This window comes from Ammodytes marinus (assembly GCF_949987685.1).
Source record: "Ammodytes marinus genome assembly, chromosome: 21".
Taxonomy (NCBI): domain Eukaryota; kingdom Metazoa; phylum Chordata; class Actinopteri; order Uranoscopiformes; family Ammodytidae; genus Ammodytes; species Ammodytes marinus.
Genome location: NC_137225.1, coordinates 15,338,227 through 15,360,123, shown reverse-complemented (window position 1 = coordinate 15,360,123; position 21,897 = coordinate 15,338,227). Strand labels below are relative to the sequence as shown.

General features: G+C 42.7%; 3 protein-coding genes across 3 annotated transcripts; 1 reads left to right on the top strand and 2 right to left on the bottom strand.

Moving 5' to 3' along the window:
- Positions 1–2,491: 2,491 nt before the first annotated feature.
- gpr12 (G protein-coupled receptor 12) lies at positions 2,492–3,511 on the bottom strand (the record flags this gene model as incomplete). Its single annotated transcript, XM_080049838.1, has 1 exon — positions 2,492–3,511. The coding sequence occupies one exon, from the start codon at positions 3,509–3,511 to the stop codon at positions 2,492–2,494; it is 1,020 nt and encodes a 339-aa protein (XP_079905964.1).
- Positions 3,512–5,438: 1,927 nt separating this feature from the next.
- On the bottom strand, positions 5,439–12,351 carry usp12a (ubiquitin specific peptidase 12a). Its single transcript, XM_080049747.1, has 9 exons — positions 11,994–12,351; positions 9,813–9,893; positions 9,499–9,712; positions 9,139–9,374; positions 8,811–8,887; positions 8,099–8,182; positions 7,784–7,981; positions 6,435–6,513; positions 5,439–6,336 (listed from the first exon to the last, which is right to left on the bottom strand). Exons 1-9 carry the CDS (start codon positions 12,039–12,041, stop codon positions 6,235–6,237), a joined length of 1,119 nt encoding a protein of 372 aa, XP_079905873.1. The 5' UTR covers positions 12,042–12,351; the 3' UTR covers positions 5,439–6,234.
- Positions 12,352–12,788: 437 nt separating this feature from the next.
- On the top strand, positions 12,789–15,404 carry rpl21 (ribosomal protein L21). Its single transcript, XM_080050280.1, has 6 exons — positions 12,789–12,833; positions 13,612–13,690; positions 13,793–13,854; positions 14,351–14,463; positions 14,905–15,055; positions 15,281–15,404. The coding sequence occupies exons 2-6, from the start codon at positions 13,624–13,626 to the stop codon at positions 15,368–15,370; spliced, it is 483 nt and encodes a 160-aa protein (XP_079906406.1). The 5' UTR covers positions 12,789–12,833; positions 13,612–13,623; the 3' UTR covers positions 15,371–15,404.
- Positions 15,405–21,897: the final 6,493 nt, after the last annotated feature.

Genomic DNA, 21,897 nt, shown 5'->3' with positions numbered 1-21,897 from the left:
ACAGGCCACATTCCATAGCTCAGAAAATGCTATTCTTCTGCTTTCCTTACTCACCCTTCCCACCCCTGTTCACTTCTTTACACCCGATCGGAGGCTACAAAGATAAAGACTATAGAAGCTCCCTGCATGCGTCCATCAGGCTCACTGAGATAGGGGGCTGAGGGGGCAGCATGAACGAGAAAAGATGCATTATCTTTGTGCTTGGAAGCAGTCTTTTTTTAGCTCATAGAATCATTCCGAGGTGACTTAACGGACACCAGCCTTGACTCAACTAGATTGATTTTAAAGAAGAGTCAAATATTGGCGATGTACAGGAGACAGCAGGACTAGGAAACCCCAGTTCGCTCAGAGTTACTTTCACTTTGGGTTGAAGTGCTGGAGCTTCCACGGCCTAGTCCCATCACTCCCAACAAAAAAATTAAAAAGCTCTACAAACATGTAAGGAGGGCACTTCTCGCAGAATTGACAGGAAGACTGGCAGCATTACCCTCAAAGGTCATGGAGGACAGAGGTGGTCAACAGGAGTTATATTCCTCAGGTCTGTTTTAAAAACCCCTGATTATGGTCTGCTGAGCTGCTGAATGACAAACACACACACACACCCGGAGGCCATGCAACTCATACAGTATGCACGAAATAAAGACAGTCCTAAATCACACACTGATACTTGAGGTTACAACATTCAGGACAGTTGCTCACATAATTTCATCCTGGTGTGACAAAATCCAAAGATTCAGGCGTCAGGGGAAAACGAGTCATGGTTTAATCTCGTTCACTTTCCTGCCACCTATTTGAAGATGTGTCACTGGAGCATCACTTTTGGCTCCCTACAACACGGCGGCCATTGCGGTACTTAGCTCAAGAAGTTGTGGATGGACGTGGATGTTATTGCTGTCTGAGTATTGCTTCACATCTAAAAAGAAAACGATAACTATACCATCAACAGGCTAGTTATTGCCGACATGATCTGGAGGAAGAAAGAGTTGACAGGATGGCATATTCATTTTGACGCCATAAAACGATGGATAACTAACTCAGAGCAACTGGTGGTGGGTGTAGTGATATGGGCCAAAGCAGAACACTCAGAATGCCCCTGTACTTTTTTTCTTTTTTTTTTAATCCTCATTTTTCACACACAGAGTCATGACTCATGATGACATCAAGATACAATGAAAAGTAGCCTGCAGCGCCCTATGTGACCAACCTAACCTTAGGAGAGCTCTGCTGGTTGCACGCAAATTACACTGAAGTCTGGCATGCAGATCAGTGGCTGGTGTGAGGTCAAATAAATGGATATACATTCGATTTTGCAGACTTCCACCCACAAATCACTTGGGCTCTGGTCTCTATTTGGGCTCTGGTCAATAGGTAAGTAGTGAATTCCTAAAAAGAGAAAATGTCAATTTATTTACTTATTGGAGTTTTTGAGGGGGGTTACATTTAATAGTTGTGTTATCGTTTTAAAAAGATACCATTAATCCAATTTGTGGGATTTTCTTGAACGAATTATGATTTAAACATATATAAATTATATTGCTAAAATTCATTAGCAATCTAAATTCGAAGAATGACTGAGGAGGGACATGAAGTGATTACATAATCCGATGGGCCTATATATGGTCTGGTGCCTCTGATAATATTAATTAAACAAAGTGAGGGGAGGAGTTAGACTAAAACACATTCAAGCACAATCCAGAGGCATAAAAAAGGCAGACAGACAGACAGACAGACAGACAGCGAGAGAGAGAAAGAGAGAGAATTGGAGAAGTGAGCAGGAGAAGAAGAAGAAATAGAAACAGCTTGATTTCTCTCTCGGCGTCTGTGGAGGACTCAGGATCAGAGGGCGCCGGGTCTATTTATAGCTCTCCGCGGCTGTTTAGCTTTCGACGCACGTTCAGAGTGCAGCAGCAGAGCGCCGGGATGCTGCTCCAGACGGGCTTTATGTGGAAATGCCTGCTTATTGAGCCGCGGCTGCTCTCTTCTCTCCTGTTCTCAGCGCACGCGCCTGCTTTTTTAATCTGCCGTGCGCTTTAACGCACGCGCGCAAACTAATAATTCCTCCCCAACGTTTGAAGAAGAAAAAACGAAACAAGCACGTGTCAACCAAAGCTCCAGCGCTGTTAACTACAGTTTGCACATTTATATATACAGCTGAAGAACACGTGATGCACTTAGCGCTCTCTGCAGAACAGAGGAAGGGCGTGGCACTGCTAGGTTGCACGGGAGGGGGGCCGCCTTTACTGGGAAAGACAGTGACATAACTTGCCCTATTGTGAGTGTAACAAAGAAAAGAATGCCATCGATCCATCCCCATGGGCTGTGGATAGTTAACCAAACTGCCTCTGCCAGTAGCACCTACAGGCAGAACAGAGGCCAGGTTCCCCTGACCTCCACTGCAGCTGATGCTCCCTTTGCCACCAGAAACACATCCAGTGAGGAGCAGCCAGCGCTGACCCAGGCCGCCTCTCTCTTACCACCTGGGTCTGCTGGGTCAGACGTTACTTGGGGTCCGCGCTCGAAGGGCCACGCTGGCGGGCACGCAGCCACAGCACACCAGCCACAGCGCCTTCTGGATCTCCTGGTTCCTGAAGGCGTAGATGACTGGGTTGATGACTGAGTTGTAGGTGGCGGGCACCAGGGTGGCGTAGGTGTAGAGCGGGGGGTAGGTGTAGTCGGCGATGAGAGCGTAGACGGTGAAGGGCATCCAGCAGGCCGCAAAGGTGCCCAGGATGATGGCCAGGGTGGACACGCCCTTCCGCGTGGTGACGTAGTGGGGCGTGGCGGACAGGAAGTGGTGCTGCAGGGCGATCTGGTGGGCGTGGTGCATGACGATCTTACAGATCTGTATGTAGAGCTGCAGCATGAGGCCGAACAGCAGCAGGAAGGAGACAGACAGCACCGCGATGTAGTTCTTAGTGAGCGGCCGCACCACGCTGCACGTGGCCTCCTCTGCCAGGCAGTTGACCCCCGTGACCGGCAGCAGGCCCAGGCACAGGGACAGGCCCCACAGCAGCACCAGCATACTGTAGGTGAATGCCGCCGTCCGCTCAGAGTTGTAGGTGAGGGCGTAGTACAGCGACAGGTAGCGGTCGATGGTGATGGCTAGCAGGCTGAAGACTGAGGCCGAGAAGGAGGCCACCACCAGGCCCACCGTCAGCAACTGGGCCGCGTCCGACTGGAGCAAGTAGGCACAGGTGAAGTGAAGCACCAGGCCCAGGCCGGCCAGCAGGTCGGCCAGCGCCAGGCTGCCGATCAGCAGGAACATGGGAGCACGCAGCGCAGGGTTCTGCCAGATCACCAGCACCACCAGGGCGTTCTCACAGGCGATCAACGTCCCCGATGAGCACAGCACAATGTCCCAGGGGTTGACCAGCAGGGGCAGCTGGCTGGGCGCGAGGTAGTCCGGAGTGAACGTCCCAAAGCTGGTGATGTTGTCCATGGGTCCTCCGCCTCCGCTGGCCCACCCTGTCGGGTCAGGCCAACCGGGGGTGACTGCTGGCTCTTCACTCATTCTGCCCAGCGCCTGAAATCAACACAAACAAACACAATGTTACGATAGCTGAGTTGAATATCAGATAATACAAACCAACACTGGTTGTATGAACCCTTTCATGGTCAAAACAAAACAGGGAGTAGAAGAATGACCATAAATAAATCTGTAACACGTGTCTGTCTTGGTCTGTCACGCACTAAAGGTGACACAGTGGGGCAGTTTGCTCTCCTGCCCCCCTCTATGCACGCCACTGCACTTGTATGTTTTATGCCTGTGCATAAAACATAGTGTTATGCAAAGGCAGAACACTGTATGTTGCCTGTGCAAGGACATTGCGCAGGAGCACAGAAGGAGAACAGAAAGCCCTTGAGCTACACCATTTAACTTTTCATTCTGGCTTTCATTCGTTTTACACAGCAAAACACTACAGTGATAGAAATGTGCATTTCAGCTGGTCTTGTGTAGATAGTATATAAACCCAGTGACGGTCATATAACAGTGGCATTTAGGTTAGGCTACAGCACGCGTGAAGAGCCACTAATAATTAATGTATGGACACAAGGGAAAGAAAAAAGCATAATAGGAAACCAAAGTAGCCTAGGCTTTGCAGTTAATTTCATGCCACATTTCCCAAGAGAGTAGCCTATATGGATAAGCCTTTACCGGCAACCGGCAAAATTTCACGCTGTTGTCAGACACAAAGTGCCGCTCTCTGCAAAGCAGCAGATACCGCACCCGTCATGGAAATACAGCCTGTTCTTAACGCGATGGTGGCCATATGGTGCTGCTTTACCCTCTCTGCACCTATAGCACCAGATACACACAGCGGCTGCTCCAGGTCAGCAGGAGGGGGTTGCTTGAGGAAGAGGTGGGAGAAAAAGGGGGAGGGGAGGGGGACAGGCTGCTGTAACGGATGCTCAATAATCAGCCTACCTTGACTCAGTGAGGTGACACTTCCCGTCTAATTGGAAGAACGGCTGCCGTCCATGTTATCGATAAGGATGGTGCAGCGCCGGCGGACAGAGACGTAGCCCGGGGAGGGAAGGGGGGGATGCTGGTCCTTTCTGCCTGGAAGCAACGATGATGATGGTGGTGGAAGAAGAAAAGAGCGCGGAGCGGCTCTGCCGTTAACGGCGCATCGCCGTAGACTGCGGCTGTGCGGGGAGCAGCGGTGGATGAGAGGGAGAGGAGGGTGTGTGTTTGTGTGGGGAGGGGAGGTCGATGATGAAGGAGGAGTCCCAAAAGGGGCCAGCAGACCCCGAGAGACTGGTTGAACTCCTTTAAATGTCTAGTCCGTGCTGTCTCAAGGACAAAGACAGGTGTGTGTTCTGAGTGTCCAAAAGCCACATTTGTTTCACTTCCCGTCCCGCCTTCAATTATTATAACAACCAAACACGCGTTTTTCCCAACACGGGCATGACATGCTGCAACATTTGTTCCCAACTGATAGAAGCTTATTTATTACCTGACCAACCTGCACTATGCACTTCAACAGCTGCCTTCGTCAGTTTTTGGGATTTTGTGCTGCCCAACTGGTCTCTCATATGAAGATGCTGGAGGCAGAGACCTGCTATTCTTGTCCTGTCTGAGCTATTAACAGCAGCCCTGATGTGTGTCACCAGCTCCCCTCCTCTCTCTTGTCCTCCATCTTCTCCCTCATCTCTCCATCCTTCCAGCATCGCCTCTATTAGATCTGTGGCTGGTGATAGGTGACTATGGTAATGTAGATGTACATGTGGCCAGTGAGCTGACCAAACGTTGTGTCGGCTTGTGTATCATTTTTCAAAAGCACCTGTCTTTCGAATCTGAATGGATTATTAATAGCTCCTGTTGGTGGGAGAGCGGGGTTTACCAGGTGGCGCCGCTAAGAGGCAATGTTGAGCTGCGTATGAGTCATCAGTGCGCACCTGTAGGACACAGAAATGAATGAGAGCACACACCGGGCCTCAATCTTACCGGCTTTATTTCTTTTTCTTTAAAACAGAAAATGATTGCTTCACAACAGGCCTTGTTAAGCAAACCCTCACATTAAACTTGCCAACACCTACAAAACGGTATCAAAAGTGCACCATAGTGTTAATACATCTTCTTAAGGGTTAAACATTTTCCAATAATATTATCCTCTTGTAATATTTATACAAATACCATCCTGTACACTGTAGAAATATACAACATAGTGTGCCCCATGGGTGGGACACTCCCCTTCCTTCGCCTCCCCACACACGCCCCCATCCTCCCTTACATCATCCATGATCCACTCTCAGCAAATCCCAGAGCATGTTAACAGTGTGTGGGGTGAAGACACCAGGCCAGTATTACATTATATGAATTATTAAATACCCATTTGACCCCACACCCAAGGCAAAACTAATACGCCACTCATACGACCAACCTGTGTCTGTACAACCCTCATTCAAAGTCTTCTTTTAAAAACAATCATGACAGTTTTCATTCATCATCGTCTCATTGTCCCGGCAGCAGCAGCAGCAGCAGCAGCAGCAGCAGCAGGGTCCAGTCAGAGTGAAGTGGATGTGAGTGGGAGGGGCGGGCTCGGGGCGGTAAGGACATAGACAACTGGTAGATAGTTGGAACTTTTACTGAGCTGCAGTGCTGAGTACGTAAAAGCACAAGTATGAATTAGAGCTGCGCGGGCGGGTTGGACACGTGGTGCGTTTAGGGTTCTCCCCACAGAGAGGGAACAGAGAACTTTCTCCAGGTTTTGTTTGGTCTTGGCACCACCTTTAGTCTCTGGACTGGTAAAAGAGGATGTAGCCCGACTCAGAGTTCTTGGAGATTTCAGAAGTGAGACCGTAGAACTCCTCTATGGCCTGAGCGTCGATTTTCTACACCAACAGAAAGAAGACACACGGCACGGTGAGGAAAAATGTATGCAATGTTTCTGTTAATGCTAAATCATACGTATATAAAAACTGACACTTACCTCTACAATATCATCATCAAACAGCAACCAGAAGTCGTGACTTTTCACAATGGCAATGTAGTGCCCTCTGTTTGGACCACTTTAAAAGAAATAGAAGATTGTATTTAAGTAAACTTTAGCATCTAGTATTGTATTATCCCGATTTTAAAAATGCCCAACACATACGAAGCATCAACAATGGTGTCTTAAAACACTCTTGATTTGACTGACCTCCCTGTGAGTGTTACTATACATGTACGAGTGGATGAAGAAACCTTTAACATTTTTATTAGTTCAACATTTGAAGTTTACTAATGCAGTGTCTGTTCTGGACATGTGCCGGATCAGCAGCTTGGATTATGATGCGTGTCAATTTGTGCTGTTACGGTAATGCCACACTTTCATCCTTTCTGGCCGCTGCACACAGCTTTGAATTGCTGATCCAAACAGCTTTAAACTTGGCACTCCACTCCCTTAGGTGCTCAGCAACACATCCAGCAAGTGCTACAGTAAGTACAGGGGACGAGCAGTTGGCAAGTTATTTGAAGGACAGACATACACAAGACCTTTTACTCTATAAAACTGCAGTGCCTGTTCTGGATGTGCCTTTGCCCTCGTTGTGGTGTGATAGTGATGTATGCCTTTTCCCACTATTAATGTAGCGGCCCCCTCCTGTCCCTGTTGGTAAGGTAAGGTTGTGGGCTGTTTTCTACAAAACCGCGAGCCGAACAACTTAACACTAGACACTGCACTCCCTTGGATCCTTAGCAACACAACCACTAAGTGTGAAGTAGATCAGACGAACAGTTGGCGAGATATTCAAAGCACAGACACACACTGATGTCTATCTACATAGTAAGATGAAGATTTCATAAAACTCTGACAAGAGGGAGCTGAAATGGTAGCGTTGGGCCAAAGGAATAAGGAATACTTAAGACACTCAACCAGATAGCTAATTTACGTCTGTAAGACTCCTGACTAACCTTCTCAAATCCAGACAAATTTGACCTTTAAATATAATTTTGTAAATAAATAATATTCAGAATTGTGCTGGGCTGATGTCGGTTTAGCATACACTGTGTGAAAAGCAGGGAATTAACTTATTTAAACACAGACAGACAGACTCCCGATCACACTGGGTAAAAACCAGCACTGAGATGAAGTACGGCCTAGCTAAACAATGATGAATGAGGGTTTGTGTTTTCTCCTTTGTGATGTTGTGTAGATTCTAATGCATCTCTATTCTTCTGCTAATGGGTTCAGATACATTTATATAATTGGAACAAGGATGTGTTTGCCTGTCTCTTGTTGCTGTGGAGACCGTTTTCAAAAATGTGTTGTATTCTGACTGTGTGTGAGCGCCTACTCACCTCCCACAATGCACCACCACAGCGACCAGGTCGTAGAGCCTCTCGGGATTGGTGGCGTCCCCGGAGGTGTTGAAGAGGCGGAGCTCCAGGGGGAAGACGACGCGATAGGACAGCTTGGTGTAGCGCTGCAGCTGCTCCATGTACTTAAAGCGCTTAAGGTGCAAAGCCAAGATCATTGGCAGCTTCTTAACACGCATCCTACGTCACAAAATAATAGTGTCAGACATAATAGCTAAATACCCAACCACACACAGACATGCATTAGATTAACACGTGCCTAGAAGACACAGAGTAAGAACAAAGCTGTATACTAACCTCTTATGAGCCTCCTGCTTGCTTCTACATTCTTCACAGTAGTATTTGTACTCACTGCACAGTGTCTCTGTGTTACTGAAACCTCTGAGAAGTCACAAAGAGAAAACTAGTGAGTGTACAATCTGCAGTCCACATCTGCAAATAAGTGAATTGCTTTCAAAACACTGCATTCTCCCCATGCAGTTTGGTGAAGGACTCAAGTCCAAAGTGTATTCTTTATAATGTTCAGACTGGTTAGCAATAATCTTTAAAACATATAAATATTTTATAACTAAACACAACAGTCCCACTTTGTAAGTTACATGCTTAAAATCTGAAAGAGGCTCAAAGCCATTCAACAGTGACTAGTGCTGTCATTCTAGTAAATGTCCATGTTCACATTACAAATATGTTCTTAAATGTATCAACTGTTTAGTGTTTGAAAACCTCCTGAATATAGTGAAAAACGTATATCACAATTTTCCAGAGCCCGAGGTACCTTCAAGTTACTGCTTTGCCTGATCATCAGTTTAAATGACATTCAGTTCCATAAGATGTAAAAAAAATGTTTAAAAAGAGACGAGCAAAGTCCTACTATGAAAAGCTGGAACCACTGGAATTTGAAATTATGTGACGTTTATTATCAAAATAGTGTCCGATTTCGGACAATCAACTACATATTGTGCTTCCTCACTTCCTGATGCAGCTCTGGCTCTTTATGCGGTCATCTTACCTGAGGCAGTGTGTGATGGAGGTATTCTGTTCTACGTCCACAGAAAGGTCCAGAAAGTCCTCATCTTTGCTGCTTATCTGAAGTGAATGAAAAGGAGATCATAAGATGCTGTAAATAACAGAACCGAAGTACCAGGCCAATATGTCAGCTGGATGTCTTGATATGGACTATCTTTTGTATCACATAAAACATTGTTTTTGCATACAAACTAAGCTGTTCTGCTCCTCTGACAAGAAGCTGCATCCATGAAAGTTAAACTTCATACCTGAATAGTAAAGCCATCTAAACTTCCCCTTTGTATGAAAACATCAGTTAGCCAGCAGCTCACCGTTTCACATGTGAGGCAGCGTGTCTCGTTGGTCAGAGTGCCTTGGAAGATCTCATGGACCCAGGTGGGAGCGGGCGTGGCGTTGCTGTTGTTGTTCTGAGAGTCCAACGTGCCGTTGGCAACGCGGCCGTTGGTCTTGTCCTGCTTCCTCTCCTCCTGCAGCAGATCTGCGATGGTGTTGAGCAGGTAGTTCAGGAACTCATGAGCATCCTGCTGCATGTAGTTGTCAAACAGCTCTGAGGAAGAAAGTACAAAGACAGAGACTTCAGATTCAGCTATTCTTTACAAGTTAGCTAAGGATTAGCATTTCTTCAAGCGATGATTCGACACTCCGCTAAGTTTAAATCAGTTTCCTCTCACCATTCTCCTTGCGTAGCCGAGTGATAAACTTCTTGGGCGGTATGACACCCACTTTCCTCTTCTGGTTGGCAATACTGTGGAAGAGGTCGGCCAGGCAGGTGAGCAGGTTCTCCTTCCGCCGAGGCTGACTGCGGTAAGCCAAGATCTTCTCCCGAAATGGCCGGCAGAAGTACAGAGCCTGCAGCACCGAGTTGCAGTAGCAGGTGTTCCCGAACTACAGTCACATTTCGCATGAGGCAAAATCAGTGAGAGTATGAGTGAGGTGGAGATGATATGCAAAACAGTGAATCTTGAAATGTAAATCATTCACTTACATTGACAAGGCCAAAGTAGTGCTCATTGACCGGAAACTGCTCAGATCCAATCTCTTTCTCCAGAGCAGAGGCATTGGCGCCCTTAAATGCAAAGAGACCCCCACAACAAATTACCATAAAGCTGTATTTTCAGCAATTAATTTCAAGTAAATGACAAAGGAACCAATGCCTTCATTTCATTTTAAAGTAGTTGCTTGCTAAGATAGCAGCAGATCTGTATTTTCAAAGTAGTGTGCTGCTGCTTGTACAGTTGTGTTCAAAATAATAGCAGTGTGTTTAAAAAAGTGAGGCAAGTTCAAAATCCTTATCATAGCTTTTATTTCCAAACACGCAAATGCATTGGGGACATTGCACATTCTATTCCAAATCCAAATATGAAGAAACATTTGTCAAATGTTTCTTCATCTTTACAGAAAGTGAAGGAAAAGGAATATTAGACTGGTCAAAAAAATAGCAGTGTCTGCATTTTTCTTTACAACTCCAACATTTACTGTATCAACTGAAAAATGCATGAAGATTTAGCTTTCCAATGAATCACTGAACTAATATTTAGTTGTATAACCTCTGCTTCACTGTCTTCAAAGTGTACTGTGGCTTGAATTCAGTGTTTGGGGGTCGTCTGAGGCCCCTATTTAAACCACAGTACACTTTGAAGACAGTGAAGCATGGTGGCGCAGACATCATGTTATGGGGATGTTTCTCATACTATGGTGTCGGGTCCATTGATCACATACCATGGATCAGTTTGGATACATTAGAATACCTGAAGAGGTCATGTTGCCTTATGCTGAAGAGGAAATGCCCTTGAAATGGGTGTTCCAACAAGTCAACAACCCCAAACACACCAGTAAGCGAACAAGATCTTGGTTCCAGACCTACAAGATTAACATTATGGAGTGGCCAGCCCAATCCCTGGACCTTAATCCAATAGAAAACCTATGTGGTGACATCATAAATGCTGTTTTTGAGGCAAAACCAAGAAATGCAAAGGAATTGTGGAATGTAGTCCAATCGTCCTGGGCTGAAACACCTGTTCACAGGTGCCATAAGTTGGTCGACTCCATGCAACACAGATGTGAAGCAGTACTCAGAAACAGAGGTTATACAACTAAATAGTATTTCAGTGATTCATAGGAAAGCTAAATCTTCATGCATTTTTCAGTTGATACAGTAAATGTTTGAGTTGTAAAGAAAAATGCAGACACTGCTATTTTTTTTAACAGTCTAATATTCCTTTTTCTTCACTTTCTGTAAAGATGAAGAAACATTTGACAAATGTTTCTTCATATTTGGATTTGGAATAGAATGTGCAATGTCCCCAATGCATTAGCGTGTTTGGAAATAAAAGCTATGATAAGGTTTTTAATCTTGCCTCACTTTTTAAACACACTGCTATTATTTTGAACACAACTGTATAAAACAAAAACATTAAAAGTATTGACACGGCAAAAAATACAAGTGTTCAAGTAGAAAATATGCTATTGTACATATATTGAATTAAGCACCGGGCTGTTTTATGAAACGCACATCCCTCTAGCATATTTTGGTAAGGGTTAAAAGATCACGATGTAATGTAGCAATCAACTGTGTAGAGTGGACATGCACCTGGAACGGGTCCACAGCTGCGCAGCTAACTGTTAAACCATGTCGTCATTGCCTGCGATAATAAGATCTCGTAGTTTGTCAAAGGCCACAAACCAATGTAGCCTTTTCACAGTTATCGTACACGAAACACATACTGCAGAGACTAATCGTGTCCTTGTCTGAAGTCATCCATTATCCAGCTGTGTTCCAGGTGTTGGCTAGCTTTGACACTGGTTTCGCTTTAGTTTCCCTGCTAGTTAGCTAGTTAGCTCCCAGCTGCAGCAGGTGCACTGTCACCGTGCTCAAAAAGGCTGTGGTAAATAATGATTCAATGAGTTGTCAAGCTATGACTTAAAAATTAGTCCACACAGTTTAAATAGTGTCTAGCTACTGTTTCTAGCAAAAACGCCAGGGCGAAGAAGCGGTGGGTGGCTGCTTTGCTTTGCTGTGGTCGTAAAACTGCTTGGCTAGCACGGACACAGGAATTATCTGCTTTTATTTTTCAACCCCGGTTTAAACGCAAATAACAGTGCAGCCGCGGGTTCCGTATAAACCAACAGCCGGACTATTGCTAGCATGAGTCCGCCGTGTACTCACCATGGTACAAAAAGAGGCAAATTTGGAAACTGTCATTAGGATTTCCATTCGGCTAGCGCCATCTTCCACCAAACGGCCGCGCTCTGACAAGACTGGGCTGGCTCCTTCCTCGTGAGCAGACAGGCGATAGTGCCGAGCTAGCGACGGAAAGTCCAACCACGGAAGAAAAAAGAGATGATTCACTGTTATTGCTTCCGTCTTCGCCCAATCACAGTCGGTAAAAACGATCACTTAGTATCGGGCCCATGGTCGGGCCAAACATTTAACACATGCGGACTAGCTTTCCAAGAAAGTATTACTTTTCGGAGTAAACAATTTATATTGACAACATATTTCATAAAGTATCATCCAAAACCATTGAAGGCTCGTTTTGCAAAAGTGTTGCGCATGCGTATCACTACCATAGAACGATAGGCTACATTTGCGCCGTCGTAAAATGTATAAAACTGTTCCAAACAACGGATGAGAGGGAAAAAAATCGAAAAAGGACTTGCATGAATTGCATCCTAAGAACCACGTGTCCAAGGATTATTCTCTTGTTGTTACTTAATAGATGTAGATACACAGTCAAATAAATACAATAATAAATCATCAAAGAATGGTATTACGTATTGTAGCTCGTTAGGGTTCTATTGTAATTCTTCAATGAGCTGAACTCAGAAACTGCTGACCACTTTTCAATTACTTTGTTTAGCGCATATAGTTTATATAATAGATTTAGCGTCACAATCATTTGGTACAGGCAGTGTCGCGGCATACCTCAGATGTATTTTACAAGGCGGAGTCTGGGGGCCTGAGATCTCTCTTTCCGCCGTACCCGCCATCTTGTAGTGACCGGGGGTAAGATCTTCTCCGTGTTAAATGTTATTTTCTACCTTTTTATTGTTTCATTCGTACACATTAACGTTAATATTCGCACCACAGCTCTTCCCTTACACCGCAGTGGTACAATATACTCTGTTTAAACGATCCCCAGAGCTAAATCTCCCGTTGAAAGTGAGCAGGAGCCGCAGCGTGGCTCTCCATGTGGGCCCTGCAGGCAGAGGAACGATAAGCAGATACCGTATTTTCTCGCTTTAACGCATCTTTACACGGCATTGATCGTGAATATTCGGTTGTTAACAATACTGTAAAAATGCAGTTAGGATGCTGCCAAACGAATTTGTACCTCGCTTGTCTGCTTGATGTTTATCACTTGTTAGCCGTGCATACACAATAGCATATCATCGACAGACGGTGTATAAAGTCAAATTGAACATACAACTATTAGGGGCTTTTTCCCTCATGTGCGCGTCTTTACAGTTCTTGTGGTCATACACTCAATCAGCTGTTAAGAGACGATTAACACTTTAATTTGAGTCAGGTGGCGTTTAAGGGTTGTCACTGCAGTCATATCGCCCTCACCCTGATATGGTGTATATAAAAGGACGTATTTCGTGTAATACTGAGGAACATTACTGTTCTAACATCCCATTCTCTTTTGCTGCATTGAAGCAATGATAATAAAGTAGTCTCCCTTTTAATTTACTAGTCATTTTCCATTTACATTCAACTTATCTGTCTTAATTGAAAGCAAGTTTTTGGCTCCATCAGGACTAACTATAATGTTTTCTCTTAGACATCAGGCATCATGACGAACACCAGAGGCAAGAGGAGGGGGACGAGGTACATGTTCAGCAGGCAATTCCGCAAGCATGGTGAGTACACATTTAAAAACATATCAAACTTCAAATGCATTCATCATTTTATTAATTGTGTTTTGGAAAAATTGGTTTTAATTGACTGCATTCACCCCAAAGGTCCAATTCCCCTGTCCACTTACATGCGCATCTACAAGAAAGGAGACATTGTCGATATCAAGGTAAGCCTCCTCATCATGCCTTTTGACTTTGAATTATTGATTTGAGTGAGTCAAACTTGAGTGAGTTAAACTTGCAAATTCAGGTCTACCTGTTGATTAACATATATTAATGGGATAAAGGCTGATTTTTAAGTTTTTGGTGATTTCATAGTGCCAGTAATTTTAGTATTTGACTTGTGTTGTCTAACTTGTATGCCATATTCCATGGCTTATTGTTGTGAAAAGCACTTAAATGTGATATAACAATGATTTCAAGTCTGTTTGGAAAGGGACTTTGTACGTCTATGAATGCGATATGGCAAATCATTATTTATAAACTTGATCAGAGACATTGAGTTGGAAATCACTAATTATCTTAGTATAGTAGTTAGAATCAATTGTCAGATTTGGCATAGTGGAGGAAAATTAAAAGCCTATCGGTTCTATTATGTGGCTATTCATGATGAAACTGTTGACCTAGTTGTTGTAATACTTTTTCATGCTATTTACTTTTCAGGGCACAGGCACCATCCAGAAGGGAATGCCTCATAAGTGCTACCATGGCAAGACCGGGCGTGTGTACAACGTAACCCAACATGCTGTCGGCGTCATTGTCAACAAGCAGGTCAAGTAAGTAGGAAATGGCATTTGTTTTTTGACTTCTCCATTGGTTATTAAACCTTGGTTAGTCCAATTTTAAGACAGAAAACAACAGTCTTTGTTTGACATCACTTTGAAGGACATGTTCCCAACAATCCAAATCATCGTCTTAAAATGTTCTTGGGGCTTCAATATTTGTTCTATGCTTGCTCGTACACTTTTGGGACCCCATCTTCACTTTGCCACCAGGGCCGTTTATGTCCTGAGTGGTCATTCAAATGGGGGAAAGTATTTGATCCTTGAGCACCCCAGCCTAACTCCTGTTTGACCTGGGTTGTATTGAGGAAACAATGAAGGCATGCAGATATTGAAATGGCATAATTTAGAATTTTTAGCTTTATCTACCACTCAAGTTTTAGTAACATTTGTATCTGTTGTATATCAACTAATTTATGCTTTTGGCACTCACAGGGGCAGGATCCTGGCTAAGAGGATTAACGTGCGCATTGAGCACGTGAAGCACTCAAAGAGCAGGGACAGTTTCTTGCAGCGCGTCAAGGCGAACGAGGCAAGGAAGACGGAGGCAAAGACGAAGGGAACCTGGGTGGAACTGAAACGCCAGGTATGAAATTATTCACGATTAGCTGTTTTTAGTAAAGTTTTGTGGTTTTACCACCAGTCTATTCATGTGATGTACCTAGAATTATGACCATTTAGAATTTAAATCACATCTTTTAATTAAACTATTTTTAAACAAAATGGTGTATTCGTTTAATTTTTATTTAATTTTTATTTGGGGTTTCTATTATTATTATTGCCTAACATTCCCCCTTTCTTGTCTCCTCAGCCCGAAGCTCCTCGTAATGCTCACTTTGTCAGCACCAAGCAGAACGCACCACAGCTGCTGGAGCCCATCCCCTATGAGTTCATGGCATAAAGTGCTCAAGAAAATAAAAGTATTTGTACACACACTGCTTGTCACGCTGTCTTCTGTTCATACATTTTTATCTTGTTAAAGTGTTATGATGTGTTGTCACTCAGTGATGATTCTCCTCCTTTGATTGTTCAAAATGAAATCAAATGCATTTCTATTTCACCGGCAATCTGAGAGTGAACGATACACGTCACAAGCATTTTACATCATTACACGTTCACCTGTCAGGTATAAAAGGTTTGTCCAATTTACACTCCAAGTTGTATGTCTGACAAGCATCAATGGGTGGTTTCACTGCACCGATTTACTTGTCAAATTAAAGGCAAGATATGCCAATAAAATTCACCCAAGGAGATCAAGATAGCGTAGGAAAAAATATAAGTAAAAACATATCTTGAGTTAAAAGCTTTTGATTAGTACAAAAGTCTCATGGTCTATACATATCATAATCACTTGTATCTGTAGGACAAATCTATCATGAGATTGGTATAGTGACATAACAAGCCCCTTACGGTTTTGGCCAACTTAAATATGAGGCCTTATTTTAAACCATAATTGTCAAACATCAGTGTTCCAATTTCAAGCTATTGAAAGCTCAAAACTTTATTTAAACTTCTGAACTGTATTGGAGCTTTAAATTAAGAGGTTCAATATGTGCCACATAGGTGTACCCTGAATATGTGTTAAAATTAGAGTGAAATGAAGTACCATGATCTGGTGGGACCAGGCTAGGTAACGATGCAGAAAATAATGCTATTGAATAGTATGTATTGTGTAATTTGAATGGACAATTCAGCATTCCTGTAGTGGGGATGTATGAGGTCTTTTTATGCATTGTTAGTCTATTACCTTATGGAGATGGTGGTCAGCTCAATTATAAGGAGTTCATGAGAAACGTGCTGTAGCAAAAGTCAGCGTGTAGGCCTATACTGTCTCAGAGGGTGTCAGCAGAAAAAGGATTTTTCGCCACTTATTAATGGTTTCCTACAATATAAATATATGTTCTTTTTTTTGTACTTCTGGTTTGTGTGATACATGGTTGAACTACACTGGGGGTGAAAGCGCAAAAACGGCTTTCTGACGATGCTGTGCAGCATCTCAGTCCAAAAATCAGCATTTGAAAACACTTCATTTGGCCTACAATTGAACAGATATTTGCTGATTTATTAGGTAAATATGGGGCGATAAAAGATTTTTCTGCTGGCCCCCTCTACAACAGGGAGAAGTTGCTGTAGGCTACTGTTGTAGGCCTACTCAGTCTATCTAAAATACTGAACTCTACTATAAAAACATTGAATAATTGATCAGGTGCTTCATAACATGTATGTGATACTGTCAAACATTAGTGTAGGGTGTTTTTTAAATATTTGTTATACTTGTTCAGGTGTTTATAACGTGTAAACTCCGGACATAAGTGGCATTGTTGGATTACCCATTAATACTGTGGAAGCCACAGGTAGAGTTGTGCTGTAGGTGGCAGTGTACATCAGGATGTTATCCATCTTAGAATAAACATACTCCTGGCAGCAGACTAACTGACGAATACGACATTTTCACATAACTGCTTCTAAAGTGCTTTATTGAATTATGAAACTTATTTTAATTGAGCCTTAAAACCATATCTGTGACTCACCATTAGGACATTGTGTAGGTATACAGGTTGTGAACCATGAGAATAATGTTTTCCAGTGCAAATTAAAAACGAAATGCAACATAAACAGGATAATGGGCTCTATGTAAACTAAATTGAAACATTTTATGCTTTTACAGGCTGATCTGTAGATTCTTATCAATGATTTGGTTGGTTAGAATTCTTTTGGCACTTGCCAATCGATTTAGAATAGTGAGGATGGCAATATTGAATAATTTTGCTTTCATATAGTCAAAATAGTAATTCAACACATGCATAATCCCAACCCATAATCCACAAATCAGCAGTTGAAATAGTCTATGCTTGTGCTTGAGAAGACATGTCATAATGTTATCTTCATATTTTCTGCTGTTTTTTGTGAATATAAAATCACAAGAAATGTATCCTCTTAAAGTATATCAGTCTTTTGTATGCTTTCTTATTGAGTATTTTCTTCTGTCTTTAAAAAAAATACACATATCAGTCATACCTCATGTGTGTGTCATGATGTTGCAGCAATGTGTGTGTGGACCACTTGATGTGTACTGTTTAATCAGTGGAGGCTGAATGGCTGGCTGGTTACGTGACAAATAGGTTATCTCATCCCACCTCAGTACTTACCCAATATTTGCACGAATTAGCAGCGGTTTACAGAGATACGGAGAGCTGCTGACAGGATGGAGTGTGAGAGAGAGAGAGAGGCCTGGAGGGAAAAAGGCTAATAGTGGATTTTTATCTAATTTCCGTGGGTGCATGCATCACTTGAATTTTCTAGAAGTAGAAGAGCTTTCTTCAATTAAAATGAACGCTGTGTATCCCTCTTGTAGGCCAATTCTGTTGAGATAAACCCTTCAGGGGGTTAAGGTCTTTCTTCACCCTCGTTACCAGGGGTTCCAGACAAGGGTCTTATCAGAAAAGTAGTAATAAGTATCCAACAACCTAAATAACTAAAACTTGGGGGGGGGGGGGGGGGGGGGGGACATCAAATGCAATCAATCAATGAGCACACTGGCAACCAAAGCCCTTGGTATTGATCGGCTTGGGCCAGGATTTTTCTTTTAGAATATAGATAAGATGAATGGTGCCTCTATCCTTTTGAATATTCCCACTGCTCTAACCTGAATGGTTGAACACTTAAAATAATCATTCATTGTGTAACTTCAATTTCTTTTTTCCACCTAAAAATGTCCAATATTTGATGATTCTATACTGTGAGATGCTTTCTCCGAGTGGCAGTAATACGATAATCATACAGCCTATGTCTACAGTAAGTATATTTTGTGTGTTTTCACAGATACACCAGAGCGTCATGCGTGGCACTGACTCATGGAAGTTACTGATTGAAGGAACAGCAGAGTAAACAGAGAAGGAGAAAGAGAGAGCAGGCGAGAGAGGGAGGAGGGCAGAAAGACAGGGGTTGGGGATAAAAGCCGTGGAACACTATGAACTCCTTAATCACACATGTTTGACACACACAGATTGAGTCTGTCAGCTCAGAGCAGCCATATCGACCTGGGGTGTTACACATTAACCACACACACACAAACAGTAGATAATTGGACACAGACAGGCTAACACGACGCAGCAGAAGTTGTGTGTGGAAATGTTGCACGATATGTAATTTCACAATTATCAGCCTGGCTGCCTCACCTGGCTCACACTTAATTTAACATTCATGGTTCACCCCAAAATGCAAAAAACACATGCTTCCTCGCTGGTCTCTGCTGGTGTTATCCAGCCACAGAGATATAATGGGGCCCCAGATCTCTGTTTCTGAGATGTTCAGCCTCAAACCAAGATGAATGGGATCTTCATTTGTGCTGCTCAAAGCATTAAAATGAACAGAAACAGTGTCTTGGTTACTCTGTAACCTCACTGTCACATTTCTTTATGCACTATTGTCCACTGAGGAAATTGTCTGTTGACAATACAGTATGTTCTGTTGAATATATAGAGTATTATGGAGATGTTACTGGAGAGTAACATGAATGATTTGACCTCTGTATATTACAGAAAATACCAGTGAAACATTCATTCAAGCATTTTCTTCAATACCACCCCTCCCCTGTAACTCAGTTAAGGAGCTCTTAGACAACTTTAACGGCAAACTTACAAGTATTATACAGTAGATGCTATTGCACCCACTAAGATGAAGGTTGTCTCTGGTAAGAAAAGATCTCCATGGAGAAATGTCCCGCAGGTCAGAATAGAAAGAAGAGAGTGCCGTAAAGCAGAACGCAGGTGGCGAAAAACAAATCTCCAGGTTCATTATGACATCTTCAAAGAGAAACTGTGCACGTTTAACTCAGAACTGAGAAATGCAAGGCAGTCTTTCTTTTCTGACATCATCACCAAAAACAACAACAATGCATGTGCCCTGTTTGCTACTGTCGACAGATTAACAAAGCCTCCTGTGTCAGTAGCGTCTGAACATCTCTCCATCAGAGCCTGCAATGAATGTGCCTCCTTCTTTACTGAGAAAATTCACAAAATTAGACAAGCTGTCACTGCATCAATACCAAGTTCAACATATGTGTTCCCTCTTAAAATCAATTCAAATGAAATGACAGAATTTTATCTTATAAACCACAAAAACCTGGAGGACATTATACAACACCTGAACTCCTCATCCTGCTGCCTTGACATTCTGCCCACAGGCTTCTTTAAAACTGTTTTTAGCTGTATGGCCTCAGATGTTCTACAAATTGTCAACATGTCCCTTCAGACAGGTGTATCCCAACCCACAGGACCTGAAAACAGCAGTCATCAAGCCACTCCTAAAAAAGAACAATCTAGATACATCACTCATGAAAAATTATAGGCCCGTATCTAACCTACCATTTTTAAGTAAAATCATTGAAAAAGCTGTTTATCAACAGCTAAATAACTACTTAGCAAAGAACAACTGCTTTGATGTTTTCCAGTCAGGATTTTGACAACACCACAGCACTGAGACTGCTCTGGTTAAGGTCCTCAATGATATCCATTTAAACACAGACAGTGGCAAAAGTTCTGTCTTAGTTTTACTGGATCTCAGTGCCGCTTTTGACACAGTTGACCACAGCATATTACTAGATCGACTAGCAAACTGGGTTGGACTTTCTGGAACTGTACTAAGCTGGTTTGAATCCTACTTAAAGGATAGAGACTACTATGTGTCAATAGGAAATTTCACATCTGAGCGGACAAATATTGAATGGAGAGTCCCCCAAGGTTCCATTCTTGGGCCTCTTCTGTTTAACATCTACATGCTCCCACTAGCTCAGATTTTGAATAAGAACAAATTATGCTACCATAATTATGCAGACGACACACAAATTTACATAACCATATCACCAGGAGACTACAGTCCGATACAGGCACTGAGTAAGTGCATTGAACAAATCAATGATTGGATGGGCCAAAATTTCCTTCAATTAAACAACGACAAAACTGAAGTAATTGTCTTTGGTGCCAAAGATGAACAATTAAAAGTCAGCGCACAGCTTACATCCGTTATGCTAGAAACCACACCCCAAGCCAGAAATCTTGGTGTTGTAGTAGACTCCGACTTGAATTTCAAGAAACACATTAAATCAATTAATAAATCAGCCTACTACCACCTAAAAAACATATCAAGAATTAAAGGGCTTATGTCTCAGCAAGATTTAGAAAAACTTGTCCATGCATTTATCTTTAGTAGACTTGACTACTGTAACAGTGTCCTTGCTGGCCTTCCAAAAAAATCTATCAGACAGCTTCAGCTAATTCAGAACGCTGCTGCTCGAGTCCTCACTAGGACCAAAAAAGTGGATCACATTACCCCAGTTCTGTGGTCTTTACACTAGCTTCCTGTCACTCAAAGAATTGATTTCAAAATACTGATGTTGGTTTATAAAGCACTAAATGGTTTAGGGCCAAAATACATTACTGATCTGCTGATACGTTATGAACCGTCCAGAGCCCTTAGGTCGTCTGAGACAGGTCTACTTACAGTCCCCAGAGTTAGGACTAAACAAGGAGAAGCAGCTTTTAGTTATTATGCACCAAAAATCTGGAACAAACTCCCAGAAAACTTGAGGTCTGCTGCAACTCTCAGTTCTCTTAAATCGAGTCTGAAGACTTTTTCGTTTCCATTTTAACCTGCAATTTTTATTTCATTTGTTTCTTTTATTCGCTTTTAAATGTTTTAGAATGTGTTTTATGTATTCTAATCTTGCCCCTGTAAAGCACTTTGAGTGGCTTTGTGTCTGAATTGTGCTATATAAATAAACTTGCCTTGCCTTGCCTCACATGACCTGATTATTGGATTATTTTCATTGATACACATATGTATGAACAGTATTTCAGTATTATGTTAGGGTAGTTTAATCTAGAACACTCATCATAATTTATGAGCTCATCATGGACTTTGTAACTAAACTTTCAGATACAGCATATTTGGAAATATTCAGCAAAGTAAAAAGTAAACTCTTTCCCTTAAGTAGAATAGACGTTCAGAGTTATGTAAATATAAATACTGAAGTAAATACCTCAGGACTCAACTTCAATACAGTAGCCTACCTGAATAAGTGGCATCTGTTCTATTAATATTTTCTGTTATAAATTTGAACTCTGTTCTCCCAAGGCCTCCCCATCTGTCACTACTTCTGACAGAAAAAAGGCCCTCTGTGGTCTCTTGAGAGTAATATCTGTGACTGTGATGCAAATGTGTGGGTGTGACAGTGTGTGACAGGCCTTTAGGTTTGACAAGGCACAAAGAAGTCCCACTGCGGGGCCAAACAGAGTGCAAGCTGTATCTCTGTATGTGATAGGTGGGGTGATAGAGACTGTGTGGTTATCGGGGGGGGGGGGGGGGAGGGCATAGTAATATATGTGCATATTGGGCCAGCTGTATTGATCCTGGCCCTGACAGCAGAGG